The 26,602-nt window shown below is 43.0% G+C and overlaps 1 protein-coding gene across 1 annotated transcript; it reads left to right on the top strand.

Annotated features, from left to right (window-relative positions):
• Positions 1-1,147: 1,147 nt before the first annotated feature.
• On the top strand, positions 1,148-25,424 carry tbc1d9 (TBC1 domain family, member 9 (with GRAM domain)). Its single transcript, XM_047574900.1, has 21 exons — positions 1,148-1,917; positions 9,693-9,803; positions 11,596-11,714; positions 11,960-12,188; positions 13,084-13,345; positions 13,806-14,013; positions 15,221-15,427; positions 15,533-15,697; positions 15,831-15,981; positions 18,641-18,855; positions 18,966-19,083; positions 19,183-19,468; positions 19,694-19,823; positions 20,167-20,265; positions 20,535-20,603; positions 21,193-21,433; positions 21,522-21,587; positions 22,083-22,169; positions 22,925-22,993; positions 23,394-23,497; positions 23,593-25,424. Exons 1-21 carry the CDS (start codon positions 1,797-1,799, stop codon positions 24,376-24,378), a joined length of 3,843 nt encoding a protein of 1,280 aa, XP_047430856.1. The 5' UTR covers positions 1,148-1,796; the 3' UTR covers positions 24,379-25,424.
• The last annotated feature ends 1,178 nt before the right edge of the window (positions 25,425-26,602 follow it).

Here is a 26,602-nt window from a genome sequence, read left to right as displayed (position 1 = left end):
CACTTAGTACTTTATATCTATCAGAATCGGCCTGCAAGTATTTTGCATGTGTCCCTTGGCCTTAAGCTGGTACGTCAATCAGCTCCCCTTCCCTACTTTATTGACAAACTCCAGGTTGACTCAGCCACCGTTAAGCACTAAATGCTACAACATGTTTACAGAGATTCTTACACAAAAATGCAGAAACGCTGTACAAGTTAGCACACACAGCCAACAGAAAACTAAAATATAAATGACAACACCACTACAGCCTGACACCATACTGTGGGCTATTAATCACAGAGTGTCTTATGAAAACTAACAAACTGACTGCACGGCTTTTTATCAGCATTTCTGAGCTGGCACACATGCCACACACTTTACTACATGTAGAAAAGACTCAAAGTGCGGTTTTCATCCCCTTTATCCTCCCTCATGTCCCCTTCAAGTCTGCTGAATTTGAGAGGGAAAAAAATGGATATCTCCTAATCTAGAGTAACACACAAAAAAGGCTTTCTTCTTCTTCTTTTTTAAATGTTTTCTCGATACTTGTTTAATCAGTGGGCTTTGTTTTATTCTAAATTCTTTATTTTAGCTGTAGGAGGGAAAAAAGTTCATATTTCTGCACGAATAATTTCTGATAACACATCTGTCATTTCGTCCATTCTGGTTGGCCAGTGATTTGAAGTCGCTTCTTAATCTTGGCCCACTCGGCTGAGTCTGACACCACTGCCTTGTGTCAAAGAGTGCTCTCACAAAGAGAGCAAACGAGTGTGTGTGTGTGTTGTCACGTCTTTTCTGGCGTGTGCTGAGGTTAGGGCGAGGAGCATTTATGTCAAAATCTTTGCACTGCAGGCGATGTGGTGCGACCGAAAAGCACTGGAAGTCGAGGGTATGTTCGTGCGGCATGACTGTTACGTTTGGTGACACCGTGTCACTGACGCGTTAAGTAGGTAAAATGGGTGTCGACATGGGTGTCATCCGCGTGATCGGCGTCCATCAATAGATAAAGGCCACCTTAATCGATTGGAATTCGAGTACGCGCACCCTTGCGTAAAAGACAATGTGACTGTGTATTATGTCTGATGTTTGTATTCATTCATTATTTCCCCACACATGACTTCCTCCGCCTCCTGCTCGCTGACGTCGCGCAGTCCGTGACGCGCTTTATTTTGCGTGCGGCAGCGGCTGCGCTCCAGCGGAGGAGGAGGAGGTGGAGAAGGAAAGGGCTGCATCGTTGTTGTTGGGTTTTCTCTTCAAGTGTCGTCGTTTTGTTTTAGTACACGGCGTGACATTACAGCAGCAGGGACGTACGGGCTGCTCGCTGTTGATTCCGATCGGTGCATCGCGGTGTCTTGTGTGAAGCGAGCAACGACGGAGTGGATCGCACCTGCCGCGGAGCGCGAACAACAAAGACTGATCCAGCGTTACGCTTTTGCGGTAAACCGAGCCAGGCGCCCCGCGACTCCTCGGCGAATTCTGGACACTTAGAAGCCCGTCGTGCACAAACGAGGCGGGGGGCGCTAGAAAGGGATTGCGTGCACGAAATGTGGTGCTTGGACTACCATATTGCAGGCCGAACCTAACCGATCCGCGCCTTGCAGGTTTAATTATAGCAACGCTCGCATGCGCGTCTTACTTCGACTCGGACATCCAATACCAGACCATATTTTTAAGGGGCAGGAATCGCTCAGGCCACCGTCGGCCTTTATTTAAATAATTGAGTGACCCCTCTCCGAACACCCGTTCCCTCAGGACCAGTTTGACGGCGGCCGTCGGCAGCCCCTTGTGTTCAATGATCCCTTAAAATAGCAGATATGTGGGTCAGTCCCGAAGATGTGTTGCTGGCGGGTGCGTTATGGATCACCGAGAGAGCAAATCCATACTTCATCCTCCAGAAAAGGAAAGGCCACGGGGATGGAGGCGGAGGACTGGCGGGTGAGTCCGGTCTTTGCACTACATGACTCGATGACAAATCCATAGCAGCATATCGTTTTAATCCGAACATTTGCGGTGTATAAGATGCATTATCACCACACGTCCTCACTGGACGTCGGAAACCCCTAGTGTGATGATCACATGACCAATAAGCTCTGACGGCCTTTCACCTGGAAGTGCCCAATGTAAATTCTGAATTGTTCACAGTGTTTTCAACCTTTGACCATGTGTCTGACTTCAAACTAAATTAGGGTCAAAGAGCAGCACGTGTCTGATGATACGGTCTCCTCAGAAAGCCCGTCACACTATGGTTATCAAAAAAGATTGTTCCTGTTTGCAGGGGAATTTCGATTTCAGCCATTTCTACAACAACAAACAATTGGAGCTGTGGTTTTCTACTGTGCAGCTGCTAATGGCCACAACAACGGTGAACTTGTCTGACCACCAAGCAGAGATTGTGTTTTCCTAGATCATGCTGAATCATTGCCCTTCTTCCTTGTCTCACTCCTCCTCCCTCTCCTATTCCATCCAAAATGGGTCAGCAGTTGGAGGAGGAGGAGGAGGAGGAGAAGAGACAGGTTATGGAAGTGACTGGTGAAAGTTCGCACGGTGTCAGAATGAAGTCATGTGTTTATCTCCCAGATTTATGAGATTTGGATGAGTTCTTTACCTGTGTTCAGCTGTTTCCAGTTGATCACAATCTATGGTATTCTAGGTAAATGGATAAGAGACACCTCAACATGTCAGACACATAATATGGTTCATGAAAACTACAGTAGCTCAAACTGTTTGGGTTCTCATAATAAATATCGGATTCTGTTATATTTAGTGTTTTGTACAGAAACTGTGGTGAAATATTGGATGGGCACAAATTGACTGTTTGGCAATTTGCTTAAGTACTAATTAATTTAGGAATATACTTTCAGTAAGTTGACCTCATCTTGAAAATTGATGCTCAACATCTCAACATAAAACTGAACTTTCCATCTTACAAACTGATAATTAAGATGAGATGAGGTAAGACCTTTGGCGACCCCCCGTAGGGGAAAGTCAGACTTGATGATGCGTTCCCACACACTGTACCTGCATCTCTGTGGGCTCTGTGGTTGTCTGTGATTCAGTGCTGAACAAAACAAAGTCTCTGTTCCGACTGATCGGTGTTCGTCAGCTCAGTGTCAGTTCCCTGCAGAGAAACTCTCGCTTTGTGTCAAGTGTCACTGGTCACTGAGCTTTAATTCCCAAGAACTGTGACAAGAGTAAAATCTCTGGGGACCAGTCTGACTGTGGAGTGGGCGAAACTGAGAAAATCTTCTGTCATAGACGTCTTCTAATTTCCTGTCATTATGGTATTAATTTAAATAATGTTTGAAATCCCCCCCACCCACTTTTCATGCGACTCCATTGTACACAAGAACCATATCTATCTAAATACGCACGATTATTGGATTTATTTGATTTTAAAAAACTTTTCCTATTTTTTGTGAATCCTAGGCGGTGAATGTCTTTAGAAGTTTAAATAACCAAAGAATACGCAAGATTTCACAGTTTTGCTTTTTATTGGTGGTACTTCATCACATTGCTCTGTTAATTTTATTAGTCATATGCCAGTTACCACGGGAACACTAATACCATGAAATGTAATGGATGAGCTCAGTTGCACATTTTTATTTGATGCAAATCGCTGTATTTCCATAAAGCAACTGTGACCATTCAAATAAATGTCCCTCAGTAAAGTGTTTCTCTGACTGTAGACAAATCAGTTAATGGTATATAACTGGCATGTCAGTGTAAATATTAAGGTTTTGGACACTTTCTTACTTTACATGTTACAAAAAGAATACACCGGTTACTAATGAAAAATCAAATATTTGCGATGTGATCTCTTCTTTTACGTTAATAATTGGATCTGCAGCCTCCTGCTCGCTGGTGAGTTCTTGCTGTGGTAACACATAGTGTGCTAAGTGGTGCTAGGAGAGATGATGTCATTGTTATGTAAAAGCGGAGCTTGCTGACTTGCATTGTTTGCCAGTTGGCACTCGGCTCCCGGTGACACTGGCACTGCCCTCAGACTGTTCTTCCAGGGAGAGGGGAAGCCATCGGCAGCAGGGTGGAGCATTGTTTTTTTTTTTTTTTTTTACTGCTCCGTACTCTGGTCAACAATTTCAACGGCGACAGTCCTGGGGCTCCTGTTTTCATGGCTTTGTCACTGGAAAATGGCAAATGGCGCCACAAGAAAACAGCAGCGTCTTTGTGTGGCTTACGGGTGGCAGCATGGTGTATGAGTACGAGTGCAAGACAAATTTATACAACGCGAACATAGAACGTGACAGCTAGTGAGTATGTGACAGTCTGCTCCTCTGGCTTTAAGAAAAATAAAATAATCAAAAATAGAAACTGGGTGTTCATCCACTGGGAAGTTCCTCCAAACCCTCTGAGCCTGACACGTCAAACAGGACATCCTCTCTCTAAATGAGCTCAGTTCCACATTTCACGCCAACACTATAATTTCCCTGTATGTCAAATGGTAAGAGCTTGAGTAAATCCCCTCTAATTTATCGTTGCATACGAAATAGAGAGAGCAGAAATCTGAGTCACGGTAAAATTGTAGTAAAATAAAAGGGACAACAGTCTACAATCACAAATGCTTTTTGTAGCATTGAAGGTATCATGCATTAAAAAGTTGAGGCAACTAGTATGGAACTGAGAATTATAAATCTATCGTTCACATTGAGTGATTTATTTATTTATTTTTTGTCACCAAGTTGACCTGGCCTCCCAATTCCCTAGATGCTAAAATGACCAACAAGCCTGATCCACGGATCAACCCACAGGACCCAAAGTCCCCCAATAATAACACCCTCAGAAGACCCATGTCCATTCCCTGATGAGTCACAACCGACTTGGACGCACAAGAGAGAACTACACACAAATTAGAAAGGTGGTCGTAATGTTATGCCTGATCTCCATTTTTGTCCAATACACGTGTGCAAAATTGGACGGGCCTGCTCAGGTGTGTGTTTTAATGTCATCTGGATCAAGAGCTCTCAGCTTTTTCAAACACCATAGAAGCAAGGACTCATTTACAGGGAGCCTCCCAACCCGAGCACCCTGTGTCTTCTAGATGAGTCGCTGCTGTTGTCCTGGGAGGAAGGAAGCAAAAACAAAATTTCACAAAACAACTTCTATTCATTTTCACATGACAGCTTGGTTGTTGTTTTGCATCCGTCCCTCTTCTAACGCAACAATGATAAACACAACCTGCTGCTTTCTTCATGACTTCTAGGGGCTCCAGCCATGTGACACTGTACATGACTCTCTCCTTCTATTCATAATTCATCATATAATTTTACACTTATGATATGATCTTGAATTGTCAAAAAGGAAATTTCCCCTTCAGGTTTTTTTCCCCAAGTTATGTTCCGATTGTGAACAAACTCAGTCATTTGTTACGCAACTTGCCACTGTTTCACAATCCAGCTGATAATTACTGTATGTTAGTCTGGTGTGAATGTGTCATGTACATTGTATGGAACAACTTGTACTTTGAGACTAGTCTCTAATGTCAGCAGGGTGGTGGTGGCCAGTGGAAAAAGCAGAAATGTACACCGATCAGGCATAACATTATGACCACCATGATACAGGAGAACTAAGTAACATTGACCATCTTGTGACAGCACAATGTTCTGGTGGGAAATATTTGGACCTGACATTCATGCGGATGTTAGTTAGGCGTGTACCGACCACCTAGACCAGACCAGGGTCCCCCACCCCATATCAATGACACTCACATAATGTCAGCAGTCACTCCCAGCAGGATGCAGCCTGACACGGGCACACTCACAGAAACAGTTTAGGAACAACTCAAAAAAACATGAAGAACAGCACAATTCTGTGTGATGCACTGGAATAAGCCTGATCCACAGAGGCCCCTCCCCTGAACCCATAGGACCCAAAGACCCCAACATCTTGTTTCCAGACACCACAGACACCCTCAGAAGACCCACGTCTATTCTCTGATGAGTCAGAACTGTTTTGGAGGCACAACTGAGACCTACACAATGTTAGGAAGGTGGTCATAATGTTATGCCTCATTGGTGTATCTAAAAACTGGAACCTGCATATAGTGATGATGATTAAGGCTTGTCTCAGATTTCTGTTATTCGAAGCTGTATTGTTGTTTTTTTAAAGTCTTGGGGGGGACAGTGGTTCTCTGTGTGTTCTGTATAAACATCCTATACCAGCAACTCTGCCTCCAGGTTGGTGGTTTTTGGCAGAGAAAGGACATAAACTATTAACTATTAAACTAAAAACACAAGATGCTTTTTTTGGTCTTATGGTTTCAGTTTGGTTTCCTGTTCCTTCACTAAGTAAATAACACACCGAACACCATTTTTTTTCCCTCTTATAATAGAACAGAGAGACACAAAGCGTCACATGACTTCACAGCTTGTTATGTTCAGAGGGCAATCTCTCGCTTTGAATTTTCCTGCCACACAGAAACAATTAACGGCGCATCTACCATTAACAGCAGCTTTGCGTCTTGCTCCGTGTGCTGTCTGTTTGTTTTGGTGTTTGTGTGCCCACTCATTCACTGTGGAAAGATTTGATTGCTGTAAAGTGTGAGTTGGAACATGTAGTCATGTGGGTTTTGGTTTTATGAGTTAATGCTGCAGAGACACACGCATGTTGGAGTGGCCTGTTCCTCAAAGACGTATAAATACAGAGGCTTTCCTTCTCTCTGTTTTGGGTTTTACTTTTTTCAGGTTTGAAAAGGTGGTCTTAACAAACATGGTGGTTTCACCTGAGTTTCCCGTGTCAAACCTCAACTCAGAGGGCCGTAGACTGAACCACTCATCCCATGCAGATAAAATGTGCTGGTATTCATGAATCTTCACACAAGGCGTAAGAGAACAAAAAGGTGATGCTGACACCTTGAACAGCTTGTTATGGTTAGTGGGTTTTTAGCTGAGTGGGTAACACCTCAAATGCTCCTCGGAGGTCAACATGCAACACTTATGACTGTTGTTTAACCTTGTGATAGTTAAAGAGGAAGTTGTGTTCACACTCCCAGCACATATTTGTTTCACTCAGAGACATAAACCAAGTGTCAGGCGTCAGTGTGTGTTTTGTCCTGAGTTTCTGAGTCAAGTCAGGTCCTGCTGATTACTGCTGCATTGACTTCTTCATCCCCATAGTAGCTTTCATTTGTTCTATGGTTATTAGCTCTTAGGCTCTAGTGAAGCCTAATTTCCTTTATTTGTTGTTTCTTTTGAGCGATGAGAGAAACTGATGAGGATTGCTGTAAAATAGGAAAGCAGAGAGGAATTAACATGAGCCCGTAGAGAAACAGTGCAAAGCGGGGAGGTCAGTGGGCCCATGCCACACAGCTTTACACTTTTTTTTATTATTATTTTCCTCTTTTTCTCAGGCTTGAAATAAGAAAACGTCTCTTTCTCCACAGCCTGACTTGTCTTCTCCTTCCTCCCCTCCCTCCCCCTCCCGCTCAAGCTGTCTCTGTGTGACTCACACTTTGTTTGCCCCGATGAGATGCAGAACAAAAATAACCTGTCTCTTGTGGCTGTCGAACGTATATCTATATAAGAATCGGAAACAGCAGCTGCAAAATTGCTCGGAAAGTGACTATTGAACCTTTCTAAACTGAAACTGATAGTGTTACCACTTTCTAATTAGGAGCGTCTTAATAAGCCACAAATAACTTTTAGGGTTCTCAGTTTGCTAAACATGTTTTGCTGGTGAGATATTCAGGTCATCCCTTTAAAAAATACAAAACATCTGCGTATGTAATTGTTGATTCATGATAATCCTGCAACTTGAAAACCGTTTGCAAACCATCTTCTTTAACAGACGTATCTAATGCCTGGTCTTACCCATCAATCATTTGCAAAGTTTATTTAATAAATTAACTTTTTAGCATCCATGTTTTTGTAGAAGTGTTTTCCTTTCCTTACTTTCCTGGTATTTTCTTGCAGCTCATGGCAAGTTATTGTCACCTTATACATAAGTGGACCATTGTGAAATGATCGTCCATGTGTTGTCATGCTTGACAAATAGAGATTAGGGCTAAGATAATCTCTCTGTGTTTGGGTGTGCAGGTCGTGGTTTAGTCCTGTATCTTCAATCTCCAACACCTACTCAAACCTGGGTTTGTGTTCTTATCCCCCCACCTTCCCCTACACTTAACTAGAGTTTGTATCCTCACCCCACCCCTTCCCTTCTGGGGGGAGAGGTAGCTCGGACACCCGACCCACACAATTTTGTATTTTGGGGGACAGCAGTAAAAGGGGCTAAACTAATCTCTCTGTGGTTTAAAGTCACATGGTTTTGTGGTGGCAGCATGGAGGGGCATGACTCCAGGACGCTGGAGCTCACTGTTAAGCCTTCTTGAAGTGTCATAGGTCTAAGTTAACGAAACATCGGTAAAGGGAGGTGCACACTTGCAAACCCCAATGATATGCCGCATGCTGCCTACTGCTGTTGGCTAGGCTAGTTAGCTGGTGTCTTCTTGTTGGTTTTTAGCTGTTAGCTGACTGTTAGCCTGCTGGTCGGTTTTTCAGTTGGACTGGGCTTCTAAATGTGTTTTGCCTTGGATCTTGGCACAAGGGATTGTGAAATCTTATCCCGTGTAATAATGAATCATAAAAACAACTCTTTGTAGTGCTAACCTGATGAGACAGATGTTTTTGTTACTCTGAACTGTCTGAGAAGTTGAGGGGAAAAAAACCCTGCATATCACTGTCTGATTGGAAGCCTTACTGACCAGAGCAGGATTCTGACTGACACACCACTGTGCTTTGGCCACAAGTGCATTGCTCGAATCCTGGAAAGATGGACGCTCATGTGGTCTCATGAAAATCCAACTGCCCTAGATGGTCACCATATGGATAGTAATGGTGTAAAAACTCTTTTGGTGTAGGCAGACCACTTTTTTGGTGAGTGGTCTCACTCATGTCCTGCCTTTAGCTCTTACTGATGTCCACCTCTCTGTGGTTTGTTAAGTAGGCTTACATTTAAGAAGACCGTGGTGTCCTAAACACATGCTGAGATAAATCTGCGGCAAGATTATTTTCTCAGCTCCTCCAGATACAAAGAAGACACACAGCTGTCTCCACATGCTGAGAGTTACCCTCTCTTCTCATTAAAGGGAAATTCTCCTTTAAAGTGCACTTACAGCTCAAAAGAAGCTAAAATATAAATGCTACTCTATAAAGTACATCAAACGGAATAGGTTCACACCACTGGGTTAGACCCATTCACAGTATTTCACTTTCACAGACCAGAGGTTGGAGTTAAAAAAAATGCTTCATGTAACAGGACTTATTTACAGAATGTGGTTTTATTGTGATATGTGTCTGTGATAAAATGTGTCTATCAGTGCCGCATAGTCACGCCTAAACCTGCGTTTCACACTTAAAGATAACGGTTTTAGCTCCATTTAGAAGCCTAACAAGTAAACTAATGCCTTTAATATAGAGCAGAGGTCTTAAGGTCACAGGATGTTTGTCATACACTCAATGCTTAAAACCACAAGACTTTGCGGGTTTCCCCTTTGCTTTAGAACAACAACATGGTGTAAATGTATGAATACACTTAATCAGTCAGTTATCACATCATCTGTGTGTTGGGACTTTTGTTTTGCTGCTGAACCTATTCACTGGTCAACCCACTGACCTTTAAGTGTTTTGCGTTTCTGACAACAAAAGTATATTTTTGTGTGAATTTTCCGTCTCTAATAACACTGTTGTGGCCTCTTGCAGGTTTGCTGGTTGGGACCTTGGACGTCGTTCTGGACTCGAGTGCTCGGATGGCCCCATACAGGATCCTCTACCAGACTCCTGACTCTTTAGGTTACTGGATCATTGCTCACGGTATGTGCATGTCAATCCCCCAGAACACGTGTTTGAAGGAAAGCAGGCCTCTATTCAATGCCTCTGTCCAGTTTGGTGTTTTACACCATGGTGCAGTACATTAAGTGGGCTACTCCAGCAGAGAAGCCTGTGTTACTGCACATGCCTTCCTCAGTTTCCACAAACATGCAGGCAAGCATTACATCATGTCCCGGTGGATTCAGAGGGCAGGAGAACAGGCACGGGTACAGAAATCAATGGTTTCCAGCTAATCACTTGGTGGAGTTTTATGGTATTCAGCTGTTTCTTACAATCTACATGTCCTCTTCTCTGCAAACTCCCATTCGCTGTTTCCCAGTATCAAAAGTAAGAGCTTTGTAAACAGTTAATCATGCAAATCAGAGGCAGCGGTCTTTTATGTGCCAGCTGTCATGTGCGGCTGTGTTTATATGCAGCTCGTATAGCTATGTCCCACACTTTTTTTGTAAATCATGGCAGCGCAGTGGAAAGACCGTGAGATCCCCGAGCTGCTCTGCATCCAAGGAGGAGAGGAGATTTGGCGGCAGATGTCAGGCATTGTGCAGGACACAGTGATTTATTTAAATATCAGCAGCCTTTGAGGGAGCAGGGGTTTGACCGGTCGATTCTTTGGGTCAACAACAAACTGAAAGCATTAAAAAAAAAAATACACCATGTTGCCCATTGTTTATCTTGCCGTGCAGTGTACTTAAATGTGTAGAGATGACGTTGTTGACGCGATGAAGTACGAGAGGGAGGAAAAAAAAACACAACATAGCTCTCATAGCTCATAGTGGGAGGTCAGATCCAGGACTGCTGGCATTGTGAAAGCACAACAAAGGCACGTCGACCCAGGTCTGAAAATACCACGTCAACCCAGTTTTTCCGATGTGAGACTGTAGTCTATTCTGTGCTACCCTGACATAATATAAGGAGCATTTACAAATTAGAAATTACACAGAATTATGGCTGCTAAGGCAATTAGTTAGCGATCTATCAGTTTGGCTGCTATAAATAGCTAATTTATTCATGAACCTCCATGTGTTTAATTCGCTTGCTCACTACCAAAGGAATATAAAAAAATAGGACCATTCCTCATGTGAAATGGAGACTTACAAAGACTGGCTTTGCTTTGAAATGGGATGGGCTCCCCTCTCCTTCTTCCTTCCCCTCCCAATTCTTAATTCCCCCCTCCCAGAGATAGCAGGAGAGTGGAGCAGTCTGCCAGACATGGCTAATGCAGTCAGTGTGCACTCACTGAAGGCCTGTTTTTGCAGCAGTGTTGAGGGGAATTATCGTCCACAGTGGCAGCCATGACTGCACTCAGGTCCTCCTGCTGTGAAAAAAGACCAGTTTTAATCAGCACCCATTTAAGTGGAAATGTCTGTATTTCTGTTTATAAATAAAGTTAGTGTCCTCTGTTCCTCCATTAAAGGGGATCTCCCAGCTCAGCTTTAGTGCTAAAGATATCTCAGAGCCTAAGGGGAATCTAAAAATATTCAATTTACTGTCATAGAAGAAGAGTTTTATTATCTCTAGTGCCAGTGAATCAGATGCAGATTAAATTACAGTTAATTACATTGCTGATTAATGAATATCTGCTAATCAGTTATGCAAGAGTTTAATGTAAATCTTTCAGTACTTTTCAGCATGCGTGGCGAGTGCTACTGTATTCTGAAACATTATGCCTTCATGTTCCATGTTAACTGGCTGGCTGAGTGCTCTGACCTCTCTCCACCTCGCCTCCTCTCCTCTTTTCCTCCTCCCCCCTCCCTCCTCCCTCCCTCCTCTGCAGGAACCTCCCGTAAAGAGATCACAGAGCACTGGGAGTGGCTGGAACACAACCTTCTGCAGACTCTCTCCATCTTTGAGAACGAGAATGACATTACCACCTTTGTCAAAGGAAAAGTCCAGGTAAGTGCAATCAGAGCCTTAGTTAAAGGTTAGATTTTTAGTAGTTTTACTTGTTGGGTGCTAAGAGTGAAAAGTGCAAACATTTAAAGACCTACACGCTTCACGGATAGCTCCTTAATACAATTAATTTACCACTGAGACTTTTGATCTGGCAGTAAAAAATCTGCCACTGCTGATCCTCACGATACAATCCCAATTTTCCTTGTCCTGGCTGATTACGTCGTTCTCGCTCCATCTTGCTGCAGGGCATCATTGCAGAGTACAACAAGAACCACGATGTCAAAGAGGACGATGATACGGACAAGTTCAAGGAGGCCAGCGCCAAGTTTCGTAAGCTGTTTGGGATGCCCGACGAGGAGAAGCTGGTCAACTATTACTCCTGCAGCTACTGGAAGGGGAAGGTGCCTCGACAGGGATGGCTCTACCTCAGCATCAACCACCTCTGCTTCTATTCCTACCTACTGGGAAAAGAAGGTTCGATATGAAATGTCAGATTGTCGTGATCTATATCAGGGGTCTTCAGTGTTTTTCAGGCCAAGGACCCCAAACTGATGGAGAGATTAAGTAGGAACCCCCTGTCTACTATATGTGTTCTATATTAAACTCAGTGCCTGGTGCTATTTATATAAATATACATTATTATTATCATTTTACATTCAATATTAAGCTATCCCTTATCTCTTTACTAAAATATGTTGGATTCATGTTAATCTACATGTAAAGAAATTTGAATTTGTAGGGGAATTTTTGGGTTTGCTTACTGTTCATGTCAATGCATCTAATGCAAAGGAATAATTGATAAAAATGGTCAGCTTCCAGCAGTAGAAACTGTAAAAATCAAAGTATATCTACATGATCAGACTCCAAATTTACAAAGTCTTTCTTAGCTTAGACCTCCTGAGACTCAAACTTTTATTTCTTATGTATTAATTAATCTAATTTCTCCAAGGACCGAAGAATTATAAAAACTAAACATCATATTTGAGCAGGATATTTAATCCCAATGTACTCAAATGGGTATTTGCCAATTAGCAACGCTGTAGCTTGTTACTACTGATTTTTGCATGTCATTTAAAACTAGAGAAGTTAATAAGCATAAATAGACAAATTTAAAATAAAATAAAGATTTCGCTGAATTGCATGCTATCACGTTTTGTATACCCACTAATGTATTGACCCTTTGGTATCACTAAATGACAGATAAAGAGGTCCACTTATGAGGACAACAGGTCGAAATGAAGCAGAATAAGCTGCCTCAAACCTAAAACCTAATGTCCCCATGTGAGGACGCAGGGTCTCAGGAGGATAAGCCTGATTTTTAAACCATAAGGGCTACCTTTGATTGGTATCTTCTTTCTCCTGCCGTCAGTCAAACTGGTGGTGCGGTGGGCGGATATCACCCAGCTGGAGAAGAGCGCCACCCTCCTGCTGCCCGACGCGATCAAGGTGAGCACTCGCTCCAACGAGCACGTCTTCTCCGTCTTCCTCAACATCAACGAGACCTTCAAGCTGGCCGAGCAGCTGGCTAACATCGCCATGCGCCAACTTCTCGACAACAAAGGGTTCGAACAGGACCGCTCGCTGCCCAAGCTCAAGAAGAAGTCGCCCAAGAAGGTCTCGGCCCTCAAGAGGTAGGAACACTAATCACAGAATCATAGATGATAATCTCTGTTTATACGTGATTATACAATCCTGGCTATCCAGAGTCAGCAAACAACACAGTTTGCCCAGAGGCCTAAAATGATCTAGTAAGTTTGGATTTTAGAGTTTAACTGCCAGTGCACTGCCACTATGCGTCTTAAAACAAAAAGGTACTGTGAATATGAACTCAGTTCACTCTCTGTGGGCCCTTAAAATGGCCTCAGGGTCCAATGTTTGTTCAGTACACTTTATGTAAGCACTTCTTGGTTTGCCTGCAGAGTGGTGTGGTGTACATCTGTTTTTAATGATGACTGCTCTTGCATAAGACTTTGTTGTATCCACACAAATGCGTAGCTTCATTCCTCCATCCAGACTGTTCAACCACAGGGAGCAAAACCACCTTAAATATGAATGATTATGCAGAAGTCCCTAACATTTTGCATCTTTCAGAGATCTGGACGCGAGAGCAAAGAGCGAGCGCTATCGGGCGCTCTTCCGCCTGCCCAAAGATGAAAAGCTGGACGGACACACAGACTGCACCCTGTGGACTCCCTTCAACAAGATGCACATCCTGGGGCAGATGTTTGTTTCCACCAACTACATCTGCTTCACCAGCAAGGAAGAGACGCTGTGTAGCCTCATTATCCCCCTACGGGAGGTGAGTCGTCTGCTTATTAACGGGTTGCAAGAGAGCAAATTTTGCAAATAAAGCATCACAAGTAGAAGAACAGAAAAGTGATTTTATTATTGTCATTGTCTGGAAAGCAGCAACACACGAGAACATTTAAAATACACTCACAATGGCCAAGACATATCAGTGTTTTTGATAATGTCGAGAGGTAGGGGTGGTCACTTCCCCTCTGCTCTGGAAACACACAGTGTGTACAAAATGCTGCTTTCATTCTAAGCCACAGTCATCCACTTTGCCAAAGATAGCCCTGGGCTGGGTTATGCTTCATAAAATTACAAAAATAACAAAATGAGTGGCTCCCTTGTGGCTCCCAGGGTTGTGCCCCATGAACCGAGGCTGTCATCCTTATGTCAGGTTTGATTCAAGTCTGGGTCATCTTTCTTGTCTGTTTTCCTGTCTCTGTCCGTGGCCTTCTATTAAAATTAAAACAAAAACACCCCAAAAACAAGAAAAATCTGAGGAACGTTCAGTACAAGACATGCAAAAATCATGAAACCACCACAGTAAATATAAAGAAGTTTACCAAGATGATAAAAAAAAAAAAAAAAACTTACAAAAATGAAATGCCAAATAATGGAGAAAAAAAAAAGAGTTCTGTGACTGGAAGCAAACAGTGTCTGGATCACCCTAACATGAAGAGGCAAATAGTTGCAGAGGTTTTGGGCTGCAAAAGCAAAATCTCCCTCTTGCCTCATTCTTGACCTGTGGACAAGTAAATAGTACCTGAGTGACCTTAGTGAGATGTGTGGGTTTGGGGGGTCTGAGAGATAAGGTGGGGCCAGTCCACTGAGACACTAACATCTTAAAATCAATTGTAAAACATACTTGGATCCAGTGAAAAGAGGTCAGAACAGGTAGAAATGTTCCAAATGGTCAAAAAGCGATAGTTTAATGTTAGAAGTGCAACATTTTTTTGTATCTGTGAAGTGTAGTTCTTTTCATGTCATAATATTACTGTCATTGTTGATCAGAATATTCCTTTTCCTATATTTGAATTAGACAGGCAGTGAATCATTCTCCTTAGTTAAGTCTGGTTTGTATTATCTTATATTATTAAAGATATTAGAAAATCTATATAAATATAGACATATTTTTATAAAAAAAAAAAAAAACAGTTGATCACCACGATACTGGTCATTTATTGCGTCTGTGAACGTTCCCTGATGTCCTGCAGGTGACCATCGTGGAGAAGGCAGACAGCTCCAATGTGCTGCCCAGCCCGCTCTCCATCAGTACCAAGAACCGCATGACCTTCCTGTTTGCCAACCTGAAAGACCGAGACTTCCTGGTGCAGAGGATCTCCGACTTCCTGCAACAAACCACCTCCAAGATCTGCCTGGAGAGGGAACTTACCGGCAGCCTTAACAGTTCAGACGACGAGGTGAGAATTGCTTGGAGGTTTCGTTTGTTTGTTTTCTCCTGTAGGGAGATGAAGTGCAGAGGAAACGCATTGTTCTGTGTTGTCTGACTTGTGACGTGTCTCCAGGTTTACTCCCAGCACGGATCTCTGCTCTCCAGCAGCCCTCAGCACAGTTTGGGCTCAGACAGCGAGCGCACGTTCAACCTGAATGACAGCAGCGTGCCCACAGCCACACAAGCCCTCATGACCATGTATCGCCGACGCTCCCCCGAGGAGTTTAATCCCAAACTGGTTCGTTAAGTTACACTTTGGCACATAGTAACACCTGATTCTAGTCTGATCCACTCTAATTTCGAATCTTTCAACACTACGCTGCATGGAAATTAAACTGCATGGAGTTCAACAGCTTCCTCTGTTTGCCCAGGCGAAGGAGTTCCTGAAGGAGCAGGCGTGGAAGAACCACTTTGCCGAGTTCGGACAGGGAGTGTGTATGTACCGCACAGAGAAGACGAAGGAGCTCGTTCTCAAGGGGATCCCAGAGAGTATGAGAGGAGAGCTCTGGCTGCTGTTCTCCGGTGAGGAAATGTGGAGAGAGACATGAAACATGCACACTCTGAGCTTAGTTAGTAAGCTGTACACAGTACCTGGACGACCACACCCTGCAAACTACATTCACACTGGAATGCCATACGAGACATATGAGACATGTGAGACATGAATACTCAGAAACAGGCTTTTACTTATACTGATTTCTTTAAATTTAAGCTGCTTTTGTGTGGCATGCTTGAAAACACCTGATGCTCATTTATTAACAGCTTCCCAAACACACATATGTACATACGTGTCGTACCCAGTGCACACAATTTAAAGTGGCCAGAAGGATTTATTTTAATTAATCCGTGATGGACGAAGGAGCTGGGAGTGGCGGTGTAAACCGTTGATAATCAATTTAAAAGGAAAACAGTAGTGTCTAATTACCATGGCGACATTTGATCCGATTGTTTCCTCTCTGTGTGCACTAAATATAAATGTAATACAGTCTCATCTCATTTCTGGGCTTCTTTGCCTCTGTCTGGGTAAAACATCAGGTGACGTGACTCGTTTCTTGGAGGGACAGACGCACGCGGCAGCAAAACAGTTGTTTAAGCAAGTGTTTGAAAAGATGAATACAGGCAGAGTTTAGTGTGTCCAGGCTTCTTCTGGTTCTCTGTCCATGTTGGTCTGCGTCTGTTGAATAAGTCCAGAGTTTGCAGTGGAGCTGGGGAAAATAAACCCTATATTTCCATTAGATTAAATGGTTGAAGTTGCATGTTCTATTGTGATGTTGCGAAGCTTGAAACCACATTAACTTAACATTCACTTAGCGTCCATGTTTTCAGAAATCTCGTGCACTGATTCCACACTTAAATACTGTAAATGCTCAAATTATCTAGTTCAAATTAAAGTACAACAAATTAGTTTTAATGTAGAGGAAATGCTGTTTGGAGATTTGCTTGATGCATTAGAAGTCGTGCACGTACACTTCACTTGAATCTGTTTACAACAACTTGTACGTGTGTGGAAAAAAAAGTGTGTGAACACAAGCGTTTCAACTTGGCCACCAAACTTTAGCTGAAGTCAAAAAGCTTTCATCTTTCTGTCTGTCGCAGCATGTTCCATTTTCTGAAGTGCTCTGGGCCGTTCACATGCACCGTGTGTAGTGGTACAAGCTTGAGCTTGTGTGTTCATCCTCACCTGAGCGTACGTGGCTTACAAACCACTCCTCCCTCTTTCCCTGGTGACCTACTTCTGACTCACTGTTGTTGTTGTTGTTGCCAGAGGTTCATTGTGCTCTCCTCAGTCACACTTATATTTCTAGAAATTAGTTTGAGTCACCCTAATGTCCTCCAAAGAAAGCATTTACTGTTCTAAACGTTCACCTGTTGCCGAGCTGCTGTTAAAACTAGTTTGGAGAGATTCTTCCCTCTGAGGCAAACTCCTTTAAGCACTGAGGTATGAGGATCACCGTGCCCAGTAAACCTGGAGCACGAACAGGTGGAATTCAAATAGCAATGCAGTTTGAATTAACATCCATTTTGTACTTTTAATTCATTCTACATTTCGTTCACATGTGCAGCATTTTTACTATTTCATGACTATGAGGCCATTTTAAAGACCCACAGTTTGCTTCTAAATAAAGTCTGAGTTGCTATGGTTAATAAAGTGTATTCACTGATAGAGTGATTTAATAAATAAAAAGTAAATAAAATAAAACTAAAAAAGTAGTTAAAATCAGTGTTTTAGGTTTTATTATACTGTAATCATCCACTTTCATTACTGAAGTTGTTGTGAAATCTTTTTCAATGCATCAGTAGTTCATATTTCATTGCTTTCAAACAATAATGACTGGGGATCAACGTACAGAAGAAAATATAAACAGCACTATCATGAAACATTTTCATTTAATGGTCCCTGTGTGTGACCCATCATTTATTAGCTAGTACTTGTAACACCTGGGGCACGGCACTGCTGGGATTCAAACCCAGGATCTCCTGTTTACTAGACACACAGTTTAACCTCCTGAGACCTTAGCTTTAGCTTGCAAGGCATTTTTTTTTAAATTTTTCCAAGGTATATGGGTTTAAAAACTAAGCATCATCTTTGAACTGGAAGTAGTTTTTGGAAAAAGTTATGTCCTCATATGTTGACACAGGGATTATTTCACTGTATATTATAATAAAGTCACAAAAATGTAACAAAATGTGAACAGAAAGAAGACAGAATATCAAATAATAATTTCCCGATGTCCTCAAATTAGTATTTGCTAATTAGCGAAGTTATAGCTCGTTACTATTGATAGAATTTATGTTTGTGTGTCATATCAAACTAGAAAAGTTAAACAAATTTCAACTGTAACATTTCATGAGGTTTTGTACCTTGTCCACTTTTGTTATGTGACCGGCTGCAGAATGAATCCACTGAAATGTCCGCTATCATGTTTTACACCAACTAGTATCTAGTTATGAGGGTAAAAGTCTAAATGAAGCAGAAGAAGCTGCCACAAACCTAAGCAAGACACTAAATCTGTATCACATCAGAGCTTAGATGCTGTGATGGTTGAAATGTTTCTGTTTAAATATAATATTTATGACCTTCCATTGTCATCTGTGTACAGTAGCTACCTGTTTACAGCTTTGTCTCATAGAGGCTGCTTTCAACCTCCTAAAACCTGATGTGTTTTTTTTTCCTCCCTAGGGGCGATCAACGAGATGGCCACTCACCCTGGATACTACGAAGACCTGGTTGAGAAATCAATGGGCAAATACAACCTGGCAACGGAGGAGATTGAGAGAGACCTTCACCGCTCTCTCCCTGAGCACCCGGCCTTTCAGAACGAGATGGGCATCGCTGCCCTCCGCAGGGTCCTCACCGCCTACGCATTCAGAAACCCCAACATAGGATACTGTCAGGTACACACACACAGAGGTTTTTGTTTCCACATGAACTGACAAACATGACAGTGCTTGACAGTACTTGATTTATTTATTTATTTGCTCTTCTTTACCTTTTTTTTCCCTAGGCCATGAATATTGTGACGTCGGTGCTGCTGCTTTACTCTAAAGAAGAAGAGGCTTTCTGGCTGCTAGTGGCGCTCTGTGAGAGGATGCTGCCTGATTACTACAACACAAGGGTCGTAGGTCAGTGTGAGCTTTGATGCTGGAGATATTCGACCAGCGCCTGCTACTTTTTTTTTTTTTTTTTTTAACATAATCTCCTTCGTTCCCTCTCTTGCTCAGGAGCGCTCGTGGACCAGGGCGTGTTCGAGGAGCTCGCCCGCGAGTACGTTCCCCAGCTGTACGACTGCATGCAAGACCTCGGGGTCATCTCCACCATCTCCCTCTCCTGGTTCCTCACCCTCTTCCTGTCTGTCATGCCATTCGAGAGTGCGGTGGTGGTCGTGGACTGCTTCTTCTACGACGGCATCAAGGTCATCTTCCAGTTGGCGCTCTCTGTTCTGCACGCCAACATCCACCAGCTGCTGGGCTGCAAGGACGACGGGGAGGCCATGACTGTACTGGGCAGGTGTGTTTTGGTGATGCCTGTGTTGTTAGAGAGGGTACGCAGGTGACGTCACAGACGGAGAAGTCTCCGTGGTTACGGCCACTGAGTTGTCGAGGTCCGGCTGTTGTTAATTTGGTCTGATGATCCACATTTTTCCCAGTCTTCCCTTTCCCTCGTCAGTCTTACTCAAATTGCTGCGAGGCTACTTGGTCATGTGAATCTGATTTCTCTCTTTGTCTCTTGCAGGTACTTGGATAGTGTGACCAACAAGGATAGCACCCTCCCTCCCATCCCCCACCTGCACTCGTTACTGACCGATAACGGAGAACCGCATCCAGAGGTCGACATCTTCAAACTGGTCCGCAGCTCCTACGAGGTATTCGACATTTAACTGTGTGTCCACCTGTGCGCTCAGTTTTTCTTTGGTTCTTGAAAGCCACACTGGAAAATTCAGCCTTTTTTTTTTTTTTTTATGTCATCATGCCGTATGCCTCTTATGTCTGTTTGCCATCAATTTCTTGTATTTGTTTATTTATGGATAGCAGTGCTGTGTGTCTTCATCTTTAATTGAACGTGTAATATAATTGAAATGTGACTGAGAAGCCCGTCTGTCTCCTGAGCCACGCTGTTATCTCCCAGTCTCATCTTTATTGTTCCCGCTCTAATAATAACAGTAGTACTGCTACAGTTAGTTTAACCCACATTTTCTTTCCTATCAGAAATTCGGCTCCATTCGTGCAGACGTGATTGAACAAATGCGTTTCAAACAGAGGCTGAGAGTGATCCAAACCATTGAAGACACAACCAAACGCAACGTGGTGAGCACCCGCTGACTTACTACTACGAATCAAGCCGATCTTTGAATTGTTACAAGTCTCCATCATCGGGAGTAAAGGTTCTCACTCGACTGATTTTGCTCTGCTCTGGTGTGCAGATAGCAGATGCTTATCTCTGCAAGTCAAATTAGATCTGAGAGAAGCAGAATGAGCCACGTTCCAGTCATCATTAGATCACAGGCTGTGCACTAACAATCGACAAATATCCTCCCTGTTTTGTTTTCACTTGATGCAGTTATTTTGTATTTCAGGTCAGGACTATTGTAACGGAGACCGCCTTCAGTATTGACGAGCTAGAGGAGCTCTATGTGCTCTTCAAGGTGAGTTGGAGACAGATTTCCGAGAAGTCTTGGAATTAGTGCTTTAGTCATTTGTCTCTCGTATAACTCATATCTCGTGTACTTATGACTCACACTTTAAAGAGTGAAATTCATTTCTAAACACACTATCAGAGTCTCAGTTATAGGCACATAAGATAAAGATTATTATTTATTAGTACGGCCGTGTCATTTTTTTTAACCCTTTAAGACCTTAACATAAAAAAAAAGCTTGCGGTATTTGAATTACCGTAAATCACTGATGGACAGAATTCAAAACTTTTTTCTGGAAAAACAGCTGCCATTACGGTAATGATGACACAGGTTGGGGAGACCCAGGAAGAGAGAGTTGTTTGGAGGAATTTGTTGGTAATTCTCAATAGCACAGACCACTGGGAGTTACGCGAATTACGGTAATTCAAATACAGCCTGCTTTAACTGGTCGCTAGCGGTCCGTTCAGGCTTTAAAGGGTTAAAGCTCAGTTAAAAAAAAAAAAAAAAAAAGCTTTGTCATATTGCTCTTGCAGTTCTTTTTAACATTTACACTGTCATGTTTTTTTCTTAATTTCTGCTCTCTTCCTGTTGTCTGCAGGCGGAGCACCTGACCAGCTGCTACTGGGGCGGCAGCAGCAACCCCACCGAGCGCCACGACCCCAGCCTGCCGTACCTGGAGCAGTACCGCATCGACGTGGAACAGTTCAAGGGCCTCTTCGCCCTGCTCTTCCCCTGGGCCAACGGAGCCCACTCGGACCCCTTAGCTGTGCGCTTCTTCCGTCTCCTCGACCAAAATGGAGACACCCTCATCAACTTCCGCGAGTTCATCAATGGCCTGGGTGAGCAGAGTGTGTTTTGTGGCTTTAAATTTATTGACGCACCACGTTTGGAAGCAGGTTCTGATCCCTGAAGCTTGGTGTGTTGTAGGTGTTCTGTGTCACGGGGACCTCACTGAGAAGCTGAAGCTCCTCTATAAGATGCACGTTTTACCTGGTGAGTGTGTAGGTGTTTTCATTTCCGTGGAGCAGGATTATTGCCTCTAGTCTCACTTTGTAAATCACTTTCTGAGATGTAAATTAGTAAAAAAAAATGTTCAATATGTTTTAAATTCAACTCATTACAGACTTCTGTTTATCTTTTCATCACATTTGCAAAATTGAGTCAGCCCACTGTCGCAGCGTTACGTCAGCTGGTATCAGCACGAAAGAGGATTTTAGAAGATTTTTATAGCCTGATCCCAGTAATAATAAATGGCATAACCTTGTTTATTCCTGTAATAGCAACTTCGTGAGCAGTCACCCACCAACTCCACAGTAATACGATGAATATGCCTTTTTCATTCGTTCATTAATTCGTGCATCAGCCACTACTCATGTTTGTGTCATGATTAGATGCTGCATGTATTAGTCAGATCCGGCCGTCCTCGGGCAGATGACAGAACACTTCTGAGCTTGAAAAGTTTAAAGCTGGGTCTCTCTTTTTCACCAGAATTCACTCATGAGCAGGAAGAACCCGATTCAGCCTTTGAGGCCACTCAGTACTTCTTTGAAGACATCACTCCAGAAACATCCATCGGTGAGACTTTCACACATACGTAACATTTATTATGTAATCAGTACGTCCCTGCAGCATATAGCCTGGCTGCCCAATACGAGTCCAAATATATTTGTCCCACGCTTTGCCCACTACTGTATCATTTTTTTCCCCACGGTCAGCGCTCCCTCGCTGTGCTCGCTCTCATTGAATATTATTTGTTAGTGCACTTCTACCCCTGACCAAAGAATACCGTCGTGATCCATTGTTTATATCATTCTCAGTCTTGGACAAACACAGTATGCACCCTCAATATGTTTTCAGTTTCACATATCCAGTCATTTGTTTTGCATTTATTCTTTATGAACTAGGTTGATGAGACTGTTTACGCCATTAAAGACGAGAGGTTGTTACCACAATATTTGCCTGACCTGTTTGCAGGGTGAAACTGTGGTTGTTTTAACCCTACAGACATTATGCGAGGCTTGGACAGTGATGACAGCACACGCACAGGAACAAATGTTTGCAGAGTTTTTAAATGGGGCCAGAGTGGATGTGCAGCAAAGGGAGAGACAGCCTAGTTGATCTGAGATGATGTTGTTTGGATGATTGCTTTCCGAATAAATGATGATGAGGTAGTGTGATACACTACAGTGTGCATTATGGTGTAGAGAAGAATAACCTACTTATGTACGAGATGTTGCTCATGCTGCTAAACGGCCGGTGCTGAATGTTCAGTTGAGCTACTAATAATCAAATAATGTTTTTACACAAAATTCACTCTCAATTCTTTTTAGGCCATGACTCAAAGTGCAGAAGTGAGAAGGACGATGGCTTTGTCAGAGTCACATTCAAAACTGAAAAAGGTAAGCCACACAGTCACGTGGATTACAGAAAGTCAACATGTCGTGTGTTCATTTGTGTCTAAGATGAGCAGCGAGATGTTTATGAGAAAAATGGCTTTAGTCTCGATTAGCAATGAATTAACAGTCGTCATCTACAGTATGATTAGTTATGACTGTACAGGCCTGTCCGTCCATGAATATTCATTCTCCGTATATAATTATGATGTGAACAACAAGCTTGTTTTCAAAAAACAATTATTTCTGTTTACCAATGCGAACGAGAAGAAATGCAGAGCTCTAAGAATTAGAAACACCCCAAAATAACATTCGCGTCTTTTCTGTTCCCACGCTAAAATACTTGTGGTCGTGACTGAAACCCTCCCCAACGTTTTTATCACATTCTTTGTTTTCATTTTGACAGTGAAGAAACTGAACACTCCTGATTACCGCAACTACCTGAAACTGTGGAACCAGGAGGCGAAACCTAAACGGGAAAACACAAAAGATCTCCCGAAGCTGAATCAGGTGAGACTCATTGTGGCGATTTACGTAGCAGATGAATAATAGTCCAGCCATGAGTGACCTTTTATTTATTTATTTTTTCTGTTTTTGTCATTCAGAGCCAGTTCATTGAGCTTTGCAAGACCCTCTACAGCATGTTCAATGAGGATGTTGCGGAACAGGAGCTCTATCACGCCACAGCCACAGTCACCAGTCTGCTGCTGGAGATGGGAGAGGTGGGGAAGCTCTTCTCCTCCGGCAGAAAGGACTACAACCACGAGGGGACGTCGGAGCCGAACACGTGCATGAGAGATGTCTCGGATGTCCCCAAACCCACCCAGGAGGAAGCTGAGGGCCTGGAAGATGTTTTCGCCCCTGACGTTCTGGAGAACAAGTCGATCCCCGGCGACGAGGGGAAAGGGGATGAAAACGAGCAGCTGCCCCCTATGCAAGACATCAAGCTGGAGGACTCGTCCCCCAAAGACACGGGCACGTCGTCTGCCATGCTCATCTCAGATGATGAGACCAAAGATGACACGTCCATGTCGTCGTACTCGGTGCTCAGCGCAGGTTCCCACGAGCTGGACGAGAAGCTGCAGTGCGAGGACATCGCGGACGACACGGTGCTGGTGCGCAGCGACAGCGGCTCCACCGGCGAAAGAGGCGGTCGCCCTCACGGCGCCGGGCCGCACGACCGGGGGCTGCCGCACAGCACCAGCATCGACAAAGACTGGGCCATCACTTTCGAGCAGTTCCTGGCCTCGGTCCTCACTGAGCAGGCGCTGGTGCGCTACTTCGAGAAGCCAGCGGAGGTGGCGGCCCGCATAACCAACGCCAAGAATGTGCGCAAAGTCGGGCGCCCCCTGCTGTCCACGAGTGACTATGAGATCTCGCTGTCCGGTTGAGATTTTCACTTCACGGACTCACATGTGATTATCAGTCGGTGGTGTTTTCCAGGAGAGCGAAGGTAAATGTAAAATGTATGATAGGATGAGTGTGACCAAAACTTCTCTTAGCCTTGTATTTTAAAGACGAAAGACTCTCAATGTAACAATCACTAGATTCTGTCCCAGCTAAGAGGGAACAGGACATTAATATTATGCTTTGCCCAGATTAAATCAGTGTGTACATGTAGTAGCTGTACTTTATAAGACAATATGCATAGGTGTTAATATTGTAATCTCAAGTACTCTTAGGCTATGTAGATGTAAATGTCCACAGATACCGTACAGTACCACACTGGGATATTTATAGTCCACATTGTATCCTCCTAAACTATTGCTTCCCTACTTTACGATTCCATTTGCTGCTAATCAGTTCTTTTCCTTTCATTTCTCACTGGATGAAGGTGTGAACAAATGCGAAATGAAGCTGTGAAAATTCACCGGTAGACTGGATTTTCACGCGCCATCGTGTAAAACTGTGTGTCACTTTGGCAAATCCTGTTCTCCTTTTCGCACAAATACCCACGACTCCCTGGATATTCGCCTCCAGGGATAAGTGGAGAATTGGAGAAAAAAAAAAGAGTTTCTCCAGTCCTCTTTTAATATTTTCAACACCAGTAAGGTTGGAAAAGATATTAGCACATACTGGCTGAAAAGCAAACTACTCATCAGTCACTGTTGTCGAGAACATTTCGATAGTTCAGGAACTCAAAGGAAAGTACGTGTTCAAAGATATTTACACTAAAATGCTGTTTGTTTACATTTTCAACATAATGTGAACCACTAAGTTGTATTTGCTTGCCTTCTGCACTCCGTTTTTATTTTATTTTTTATTTTATTTTTTATTTCTTGCTCTGAACATTTTTATATTGTTTATTTTCAAAGTTGTTTTTATGTGAATAGTTTACATTTTAAACATCCTGGTCTTATTACTCTGGATTCTGGTGCGTTGTGTATCACTCCATCTAATTAAAGTTACAGTATGGCTGATTCAGTGCTGCACAGTACAACGCCTCAAGCCTCTTCTTCATCGACTTCATCAGACTGCGTGGTGGGTGCTACTGCCATCTGGTGGGACAGGATGTAATCTCCATTTCCTCGACAGTGAGTTGAAGCCACAGTGGATGCAGCTTTACAAATTCCCAAGTGGCATTATCACTTGTTTAAGAACTCGTTTAAGGGAAAATGTCACTTGCAAAAGCTAAAACCTGTGATTTACTGTAACTCAAACAGTATTAGATTCACAGGAACAGGAAGTTCGTCAGTTTCTTCCTCAATAACACAAAATGCGGTTTTTAAATGGAGGTTGTTGTTACTAAGTGGGAAAAAAAAGTGTTTGACTCCGCTGTTAAAACATAACATGTGGTTTATTACACCTTAGTTCAGTTTCTCTAGCCACACCCAGGCCTGATTACTGCCACACCTGTTGTCTATCAAGAAATCACTTCAATAGAACCTGTGAAGTAGTCGATAGAAGTGAAGTGGGCCAAAATGACCCTCAAAAGCTAGACATCATGCTGCAGTGTGATGGTCTGGGGCGGTATTGCTGCTTCAGGACCTGGAAGACTTGCTGTGATAAATGGAACCACAAACTCTGCTGTCTACCAGAAACCCATCTGTTAGTGACCTCAAGCTGAAGTAAAATTTGGTTCTGCAGCAGGACAATGATCCAAAACACACCAGCAAGTCTGACCTCTAAATGGATGGAGAAAAGCTAAATGAAGACTTTGGAGTGGCCTAGTCAAAGTCCTGACCTGAGTCCCATCGAGATGCTGTGACATGACCGTAAGAAGGTGGTTCACGCTCGAAAACCCTACAATGTGGCTGAATTATTACAATTCGCTGTAAAAAAAAAAACTCTGTGCAAGTTATCACAAACGTTTGATTGCAGTTGTTGCTGCTACTCGTGGCCCAAGCAGTTACTGGGTTTAGGGGGCAATCACTTTTCACACAGGACCATGTGGGTTTGGATTTAGTTTTCCCTCGTGAAGAAGTGTTTACTTGTGATATCTTTGTCTAATATTTAAAGTTTGTTTTAAGTTTTAAGTTTGATCTGAAACATTCAAGTGTGACAAACATACAAAAAGATAAGAAATCAGGAAGGGGGTCAACACTTTTTCACACCACTGTAGATGTAATTTAAATAACATTCACTATGCTATTTGAGTTGATAGATTCAATTTTT

Source organism: Mugil cephalus, chromosome 2 (genome assembly GCF_022458985.1).
Source record: "Mugil cephalus isolate CIBA_MC_2020 chromosome 2, CIBA_Mcephalus_1.1, whole genome shotgun sequence".
Lineage (NCBI taxonomy): Eukaryota > Metazoa > Chordata > Actinopteri > Mugiliformes > Mugilidae > Mugil > Mugil cephalus.
Note: the sequence above shows the minus strand (reverse complement) of the source record. Positions and strands in the feature narration are given on the sequence as shown.

What these genes read in the sequence shown, in the direction of transcription:
- tbc1d9 (XM_047574900.1), top strand. Translation starts at nt 1,797, where the DNA reads ATGTGGGTCAGTCCCGAAGATGTGTTGCTGGCGGGTGCGTTATGGATC. An exon ending in TCATTATCCCCCTACGGGAG is followed by an intron (nt 14,014 to 15,220) that starts GTGAGTCGTCTG and finishes GATGTCCTGCAG; the next exon opens with GTGACCATCGTGGAGAAGGC. An exon ending in GCCATGACTGTACTGGGCAG is followed by an intron (nt 19,469 to 19,693) that starts GTGTGTTTTGGT and finishes TGTCTCTTGCAG; the next exon opens with GTACTTGGATAGTGTGACCA.